A 10,341-nucleotide genomic window follows, 5' to 3' on the forward strand; every position below is an offset into this window, starting at 1 on the left:
TTTTTTTAATCACTTTGTAGGCCACAAAACCAAATAAAAAAATGGGTTCTAAAGATCAGGACCAAAAAATTGGAAATTTGGTTGACTAATGAAATTATTTTAATTGAATGAAGAATGTAAGTAAAACTTTTTTCTTTATTTCAATGGGAGCAAATATATACTAATTCAATACAATGCGGTTAATAACTTTTCTATTTCAACTCTTTACCAAAAAAAAATAATAATTAATGATTTATAAAAGTTCAATTTTATTGAGCAGATATGTAATCACAGACTACGTTAAATTGCCGATAAAATAGCTTTTACCTTAATCACACATATAAAAAATAAAAAAAACTATAAACTTAGAGATGTTCAATAATTAATATAAATTAGATTAGATTATGTTAAGAGAAAGAGAGTTTGTAATAATTTACTTTTAATTAAACTTTAATGTCAAAGGAATTACAAAAATTGAACTCCAACATTTAGTATGATGCAATAAAGTCAACAAAACATTTTTTTTTAACTTGAATAGATCCCTTGTCTTATGAGTATACTTTCCCAAAGTAACTATCGGTGTTTTATGATACTACAGATTACGCTAAATTATCAGTTGTCTTCATGGAGTATGTAACTTTTTCTTCCCTTTGCAAAACATAACTTATATATTCAGTTAAAGGGGTAAATTCATAGATAGTTATAAAGTATTATAAAGTAATATACTTGACTCCTTTAGCCCACAAAAAAGTATTTGCATAGTGTACTATATTTGAACATATATTCATCATTGGTCTTCGTTTTGCCATATAACTTATAGTTTTGAGTAGAACAAGAAAAAAAACTATAGACATTTTGTATCAAATTATAATCGACCATTAATCCAGTGGCCTTGTAATTTATCTAACGAGAGTTTGAAAAAAAAGAGACAAAACATTGAATAATGTAGAATAACTCATATAATATCACAGAATGAAGAAAAAAAATATGAATATAGAATAATGGAAATAAATACAAAATTTCCGTCGAAGAAGGACCCAAAATGCGTGTTAACAGAAAAAATATATACAACCTTTTTTTTTTTTAATTAGGTTTCCAAACATCTCCAGAAAAGTAATGGAGAGATGAATCCCTACAATACTGACAATTTAAATATTAAAAATTACCTTGAAAATATTATCCTTAAAAAAATTACTTTTATTCTATAAAAAATTTGTGACTAAGGATTGTTTCATGTTAAAAAAATTAAAGACTGGAAGAACCTTTTTGGGGTTGTAATAGCTTCCGATCTCCCCTCCAGTACATTCATCATAAAATATATAAGTCATATCATGCCATCCGAACTCCCAGAGCTTCTGGCGTGTCCTCAAAGATGTGTGCAGCCTGGTGTTGTCTCATGAAACACAATTCCATTCCTATTCGAGTTACTTTTTGTATCCAGCCTTCTACAAATGGTTAAAACAATTTTATGACCATGTTAAGTTCCTGGGCGATGCTACAACTGCTTAAACGACGGTTTATCTCGATATTTTCCAAGATTACAACGACATTTTCGAGGACACCTCCACCACACAAGAATGAAATGCTCGAACTATCGTTGTCCAACACGAACAGAAGGACTATCAGTCATGTATACATTGCAATTTTGTCTTGGTTAATTTGGAGGCGTTATTCCCTTTCAGGTAGTCAAAATGTAAAATATTGCGAATTTCTTTCTTTGAATCTTCCATACTCAATGCACAATAATTCGCAACTGAACCATAGAAGCGTAATACTGTCAAAAAATACTTATAATATACATTTACATTGTAAATTAAAAAAACTACAACGCTTTATCGTATGATCCAATGTGATCAATAATGAACAAAACAAAATATACTTGGGTTGTTTTTTTAAGGGGGGCGGTTAAAGGGGGGGGGGCAGGAATACCAATTACTTGTTCTTCAGCCGATTATATATATTAATAGATTATACTTATGACGATAAAAAAAATCAAATACCTCACGTTTTTATGCTCAGAGGTGCCTGACAAAAAAAAACAATTAAAAAACTGAGATAAAATATAGTTCACATACATTCTACAAGAGTTATTCTATTTACTAAGTCCATGCCTTCTTAATTTTTTGTATGGTTACAAAGACAATCAGATATATATAGATTTTATTGTATTTATATACAAATGTCAAGTAAATGGGTATGTAGCAAAAAAATATATAGTGTAAGAATTTCCATTATGAAATAGGATGTTATAAAAGCCTACAAAGATTTTTTTTTCTTTTCTTTAACGTTTTATCAGTAGATAGAAATTAAAGATTAAGAACGTCCCTGTCTTCGTTTCCTTCATTATTTTTCAGATTTTTTTTTTTTTTTTTTGCTTTATGCCACAATGATAATTCGAATTGACAATAACAGAAAATACGTCAACCAAAAAATTAGGATCTTTGAAGGACTTTTTCTCTCTCCTTGTAAGTGTGAGTTAAATATAAGTGTGAAAATATGAGTGTAAACTCAATTTTATTTTCAGTTATTTCCTTCAACTATAAAAAAATCTGTAAATATTTTAAAGGATTTGTAATATATTATTATTTATATAAGAGCAACAAAGATTTATGGGGAATTGCAGACATCAAAAATATTAGTTTATGGGGTGCCCCCCCCCCCTCTAAATATTGGTCCATTTACTTAAAATGAAAATGAGAGGAAATCAAGACTTTCATTAAGAAAATGATTTATTTTATTTTCTTTAAAAAAAAGAATAAATATAAATGGCTTTAAGGTTGTTTTTTCGTGTGTGATTTTCCTCCTGAAGAAAATATAAGACTTTGTCTTTTTACTATAATAATTCCCTCTCAAGTTTGTCATTAAATATTATAATTATCAACAGCATCCTTCACAATCTACTTGTTTACATATTTTATTTTATATAATCAATGTTTTTGTATTAAATCAACACTCAGTATACTTATGTTTAGTGATAGAATAGGTTTGCTAAAGAAAAGCTTTCTGAAGTTATTTATTTACTTCAAACCCGAAGGAGATTAAATAATATAATGTGCAAATAACCCAATAGTGTGTTTAGTCTGAATCACATTTATTACACTCGTCCATATTTTTTAATAGCTTTATGATGCAAAAAAATTATAATACAATTTTTTTTTTTGAAATAAAAACATAGTGTCAAATTTGGCTATGTTTACACAATTAATTGTGAAAATGGGGGGGGGGAAAATTTGCCCATAGTTGTATATGTTCAAACAGTGAAAGAAATAAGTTTTTGATCCATTGCCTATTTTGTAAGGTTGTGTCTAATAAAGATTTGTTTATGGGATTGTGCTTCATGACCTTAACGGGCTTCTCCTGGAACTACTTTTTTCCGCCGTGGTCGTACTTTTAGTGTAATTATCGAGCTGGAAGACGCTTTACACAACCTATTATCAGTTTCCTGCCCTTAAAGAAGGATGTTGTCGTTCAAGATTTCCCTTTGATGTAGTGAAGTCGTCTTTTCTCCCTTCAAACATTTTTTTTTTTTTTTTTTTTTTCAAATAATACAACTTGCTATTAAAATAATTGTAAAACAATATTGTCTTTGTCAATGGGCAAACTTACAAAATCGGCAAGAGATCAAATGCCTATTTTTAGCATGGGTTGTATTACATACTTATATAAATACATATATTTTCTCCACTGTTTATTACGGTGGTCCTTAAATTTTTTATTTATTTAAATGTGAGAGAGATATAGTTAAAATATGTCCTTCTGATAAATATAAAAAATACAATTTTTAATCAATGTTGACCAGAGAGATTAAGAGGTTGCTTATTACGTTTGAAGTTTCTTAATTCAGATTTGTTTGAAAAAAAAATAGCATTCTTAACTTTTACTTCAACCCATAATTGCAAGTAAAGGTATTAACTATTAATTTAGTTGTTTGTTTCTTAATCGGAGAAAATGCTTGAATCTACAAAAAAAAAAATGACAAAATATTGACCTTTTTTTATATTATACTGTATATTTTTTTTAATTGGAGGTTGTACGTGAATGATTTGACAATTTACATTTTTGTTGTTGATGGGGTAATATCTTCGATTCTTTACTAAAAATGAATATTTTCATTAAACAAAAATGCACTTTTTTATTCTCAAAAACGCTTTTCCAATAAAGTTTTGATCCCATGTTATACAAAAATGGCAAAAATAAAACAATCGTGTAAGGAATGTTTAAAAGAATCAAACTATTTTGTTTTATATATCTATTTTTTTATGTTCTCAGAATAATAATTAATCAATAAAGTTTATTATACTTTAAGATCTTTAGTTCACGATTGTTTTTAATTCATTGTACAAATAGTAGAATAGATCATAGTAGGTAAGAATAAAAAAAAATAATAGTCACTTCACGTATGTATCAATCCTTTGATGTAACATATATAGTCAGTCAACACAAAAGCAAGTTGGAACGATTTTTATCAATAATTAAATTTCTTTTAACGAATTATTAAGAATTTCTTTCAAACAATTATTCGTACTCAACCTGTGTGGAGGTTCCACAAATTGCACTTAAAGTAGCCTAAATTCATCGTCACAATAAAATAAAGATAAATTCATATATTTTATTTGAAAGGACATATTAGGACAAATTTAAGTATCATACATAGGGTTGAAACAATTACAAACATTCTAGGTTATCTTCATTCATCCCATAAAATTTGAATACAAGCTTATGATGGACTCATATATTTCTACAAATATTGCGCTTAATTTATATATAAAGTATAAAGGGAAAATAGGGATTTCCTTCGTTTCTTGAGATTTGTTTCAGATTATTTTTATATTGATACACCATATAAATAACAAAGTGTTCACTTTCACTGATTCATGAATGAAATCATTGATTGCTAGGAGTTTTGGATACAAATGTTAAAAATACCTTTATTTTCAATTTGTTATCCAAATTCATGCTTCATGCTAAGTTAACTTTGTATGTATATATTCTTACCTCGTTACTTTTTACAACAGACAATATACTATATATGTAAATAAAATATTTAAAACATATATTCATGCAGTATGATCTCTAATACTTTCCCCTCCCACTATTTTTTTTTTTACGTTCTCTGCAGATTTTTCCCCACATATTTAAGTCAAAAAATACAGAAACATACATAGAAATTTATAATTATTGTTTTATCATTGTGAACGTGCATAAAAAGTTATATTTGTAGGTCAAAAATGAATTTATGTTTCTTCATTAAGGAGTCAAATACCGAAATTTAATTAGGGTTTACTTCTTTAAAGGCAGTGTATTTTTTGAGTAGGTGGGTTTTATAAAATCCTTTCTAAAAATCATTTGATAATTTAGCAGTCAAAACTTTTTATCCTTTGATTGTTATGCCAAATTTCTAATTTTTATAACTCTGAGAAACAGAAACATTATTTTTTTATACCAAAACTTTTGTTCTTGTTGCCTATCGACTACTTTTTTGAAAAATATTGTTTTCCCACATGATCTATTGTGTTTTTTTTTTTTGTATTTTTGCCTTGAACGTCTGTCTAGATAGGAAAACAACATTTTTTGCAAAAATTCATTTTTATTCATATATATTATGTCCTTTTCGAACAATACAATCATTCCGAAGTTTCTCTAGCTTTTCAATACCAAGGGTGTAGTACGATTTATCGCAACCTTCAAAATATGCTTCAGTTTCGACAATCACCTCCTCATCTGAGCCAAACTTCTTTCCACAGAGCATCTTTTTGAGTTCTGCGAAGAGCCAGTAGCCACTGGGGGGGGCAGATCTAGAGAATACGGTGGGTGCAGTAGCAATTCGGAACCCCAATTGACTAATTTTTCAGCTGTCTTTATTGACTTGTGAAACGGTGTCTTGTCTTGGTGAAAGATATACATTTTCTTCTTCAAATGAGGTCTATTTAGGGTAATTTCGGCCATCAAATGATCCAACAAACCGATATAATAGTTGTTTTGTTTTTTTCATGTTTCAAGTAGTCAATGAATAAAATTCCATCCAAATCCCAAAATACAGAGGCCATGACCTTCACATCCGATGTTTGAGTCTTTGGACCGGCATTCTCCGTCTGCACACCACTCAGCAGACTGCCGTTTTGATTCTGAAGTAAAGTGGTGAATCCATGTTTCATCCATTGTGATGTACGTACGCCAAAACTCCTTTGTATTTTGCGTGAACATCTCCAAACGGCTCTTTAAATCATATTTTCGTTGTTGCTTTTGCTCTGGTGTGAGCAAACACGGCACCCAATTGGAAAACAGCTTTTTTTTACCCAAACGTTCTTGTATGAGGGCGTAAACACTACCTTTTGATAACTTATGAGTGTCAGCTATCTCTTGCAATTTCACTTTGCGATTGCCCAGGATGATCTTCGGGGTTTTTTCAATGTTTTCCGGAATATCCGCCTCATTTGGCCGACCAGCATCATCGATGTCTGTACGATGGACCACGTTTAAAATCGGCAAACCATCTTTTAATGGTTGTTTTGGATGGGCAGAGTCCGGATGACATTATTCAAGCCAAGATTGGGCTTGAATGGGGTTTTTTCCCATCAACAAGCATCGATAAATCGACACATGAAATTGATTTGAATCCATAGTTTTTAAGAACCACAAAAGTCACTTCACTTAAACGACTGTAACTCGATAAATAATAAACCAAACGACATTGATTAAATTTTGACAGGAACCTTTTTAATATTTTTTCTTCCGAAAAAATATTTTGTTAGTGGGTCCATCTGTTAGTTAGGCCCAAACATATTGACTTATTGTATAGGTAAAAGAACAGAAGCAAGAACTTTCAGATTCATATAATTTTCAAAATACAATTTCACCCTCTAATTTAATCATTCTTCATATATGTTATACAATTGAAAATAGAAAAAACTATGTATTTTCCTCCATCAGACTCCTATTATTTAATTATGAAACTCTGAAGTACAAAATTTATATAAGTGCATATAATTGTAAATCAATTATGCGAAAAACCATTAAAGTTTATTTACATATTATTTTAATTATCCTTTACTTTTTGTTTTTCAGATGAAAATCCAGCTGCCATGCAAAGAGAAAATGCCGCATCTCTACTTACTACGAACTTTAACTCATTTTCCATTGCAATTATTCTAATCTTCAATCAAATTTCATAATATTTTATTTTCAATAAGTATACTAAAAAAATACATATTTTTGTAATAATAAAAAAATTATATGTTTATGTTGTGTTGAAAATCTACACTCTTTTCTAATATCATACTTTTTATGGCGTCCTATTTAAGGAATTTTTTAAAAGGGAGTCTTGCATGATTTAATACGTTGGCCTTGATTGATAGATATTGCTTCTTTACGTATAAATATGTATATATAAATTGATAAAACTAAGTCGAGCCTTTTCTAAATCACGCTTGCTGCCTTATGATGACAAGATCCCACCTTCATTATTTTCATGAAATGGACATCGTATATCACTTCTTTATACTTTCACTTTCTTTCACTCATTATATTTCTCTTTCAACTTATCCTCCAAAATGGGAAAGAAAAGGCCCAAAGTTATGTTATAGGCAAACAAATCTTTGCAACTGTGGGTCTACTCTTAATTAATGATAATAAATTGTTAACAGCATAGGAACAGATAATATTTGCGGAACCAATGAACATTTATCGATGTCTGATAAATGTATTCAAAGAAGTTGTTAAGTAAGGCAATAAGAAAATCGTGTGGCAAACACAGCAGATTTATTATTATTTATTTCTTCTTTATTATTTTGACGTCCAAAATGTACATTTTTTGTCTCAATTTAATACATAAAAAGTAAAAAACTGTATAAATTTTAATTAGGGGTTTTCCATTTAAGCAATGTGTAGCTTTCCAATTATTATCAATTGTTATAGTCCTGAATTTGAGGATCCTAATGACGCCATCCGTTATGGACTGAAAATCATTTCTGACTAACCTTGCTTTAATAACGTTGACATCATTGTCAAACAAATATCGAGTAAGGAAGCATGAGATCAGAACTTTTCAGACTGGAATATAAAAAGACCCAATTTTTTAAGCGTTTACTTGGTTTTATCAATTCATTTATACACAAAAACACTTAGAATAGAGCAATATCGATTGATTAAGTCAAACTTTTTTTATCATGCGGTCTATGCTTTTAAAAATATTAATTTTTTTTTTTTCTACAAAAATATATAAAGGCCCTAATTATGGTTTTTTTAAAGTCAAGGCCGGATTGGTTTTATTTGGGAGCTGACTGGAGTGATTATGGATTTGCCAATAATTACTACTGCCGAAAAAAAAATATTGGCCCCAAATTATTACGCCTCTGTACATACCATTCCGTTGGCCATTCATTCCAATTTCTGTAGATGAGTCGTCACATGTATATAAAAAAAAGTACTGTAATTTTTTTCTAATATTACTCATGTTAAATATCATCTCTTATATACCTTTACTATTAAAAACATTAGAATAATTTGTCTACAATAATTAATTTAAGTATAAGAAAACTAACGCACTATGTACTGAAATTTTAGATTGATTTATAATAAAGAAACTATAAAATAAAAGTTTTTAAATTTTGTTGGATGGTTAATTATTTTTTGGTTGAAATAAACTTACTAAGAAGAAAGATATTCTAGAAACGGAGAATAAGTAATTAATTATATTTCTGGTGATCAAAGCCAATATTAACGTAATATATGCCATTTTTTTAAAAATTAAAAATAACTTGAAGTTAGCTCAGAATACTCATCTCAAACCAAATATATGACCCTAAAGATATACTATGTTCCTTATGTTGAAGGGAAATTTAGACTTCAAATACGTCGGGACAGGGGAAGGAGGGCTGGACGTGTTATATCCCCAGCCAAAAATGAAGTAATTTTTAATAAATAATTCCCACGAACAAAAAAATAAGTATGGATTTATTTCCTTAAAAAAGGTAATTTAATAAAATCATGTTGTAAAGAATTGGAAATTTTTTACGAAAAATTGTAATAATATATAAAGGGTAGGGCAGAAAAACGTGAACTCCAGATATGGATTTAAAAATACATCAATAGTTTGATATTTTAAATTATAGGCCAAAAAATAAAACGATAACAGTTGATGTTTTGAATAATATCTTCGTATATTTATTTAAAAAATAATAAATATTTTGTTATTAGTATGACAGAAAAGTTTCACTACAATAGACTGTTTAAAAGTAATTTATTAAAAGTTGAGACGTAAACCTGGTCACATAGTGATAGCTATCATCTTTAATTACAAATTAAATATTGAATTATTACGATTTGAAGTTATTTGACATGCATTTATTGGAAAAAAAAATATTGCAAAATAGCTTATAACGTTGTTATTTTAAATAACAATTTCATGTTGTGATGATGATTTTTGTGAGTCTTTCTTATTTACGTTTGTGGAGTTAGTAATAATCATATGTGGTTGTTGCTTTAATTACTTGTTTTAAGTATTTAATTACGTTTATAACTATTGTATATATTTCTTTCCTATTTACATTTTTATATGATAATAAATTCAGTTGCAGATACACTTTACAACAGTTGTGTGTTAACACATAAAAACAGCCTTAAACAAAAATCAGTAACAAAGAAAAATTTCAGTTTTTTTAACTTCATAGATATAAATGACCCTTAAAACTTTCACCATTAAACACAATTTTTAATTTAATATATTTCTGAAATGTTATATTAAGTCGAATTAACTGTAATTTTGACTATGTTGCAATATATTTTAACTTCAGCAAGGCTCTCAATTAAGTATCCCAAAAGGAACTACTCTTTAAATTGTTCAAAATCGGTATAATTGCTTAGTTCCTGGTTTACAAATAGGTATGTATGTTAAAGGGATTACAACCCCCTCCCATTTAGTCTCAGTAGGAGAGGAGCAGAAGAGTATGATCTTTGAAAGTAATGTCAACATTGAAATTACTAATTTTTAATAGACCCTCGTTTTCTTTGAGATATTTTACTTTGAATGTTTTGTATTATTCTGAAAAGTTGCATCCTATCATCTGAAGAAATTACATGAAAGTGGCATGATCCATATTTGAGGAAGTTAGTAGAAAAAGTAGCTGAAAAGAGGCAGATGAAGTCTTTGCTGAAAACAAATTACTCCGTTTCCATCGAATAAATATAGGAAATATTGGTATCACTGAAATCAAGAGAAAATATTGCATCAAATAAAGTTAATTATATGCCTCATATCTAAATGTTTTGGAATACTTTAACATACCCACGAAGGGTACAGTGTTTTGTGATCAGTTCTACCAACTCTGAGCCTTGATACGTCTCTTGCTCTGTTACACAAGGTAA

The 10,341-nt window shown here is 28.8% G+C and overlaps 1 protein-coding gene across 2 annotated transcripts in view; it reads left to right on the top strand.

The window, feature by feature from the left end:
- Window positions 1–8,574, top strand: part of LOC121116229 (limbic system-associated membrane protein) — a 327,841-nt gene extending 319,267 nt beyond the window's left edge. For both annotated transcript variants that reach the window (XM_071887514.1, XM_071887515.1), the window contains one exon: window positions 7,045–8,574. In XM_071887514.1, the coding sequence (XP_071743615.1) occupies window positions 7,045–7,151 (107 nt within the window). In that variant the 3' untranslated portion in view covers window positions 7,152–8,574. The remainder of the gene's footprint in view (window positions 1–7,044) is intronic.
- The last annotated feature ends 1,767 nt before the right edge of the window (window positions 8,575–10,341 follow it).

The sequence above is a fragment of the Lepeophtheirus salmonis genome, chromosome 4, assembly GCF_016086655.4.
Source record: "Lepeophtheirus salmonis chromosome 4, UVic_Lsal_1.4, whole genome shotgun sequence".
Classification (NCBI taxonomy): domain Eukaryota; kingdom Metazoa; phylum Arthropoda; class Copepoda; order Siphonostomatoida; family Caligidae; genus Lepeophtheirus; species Lepeophtheirus salmonis.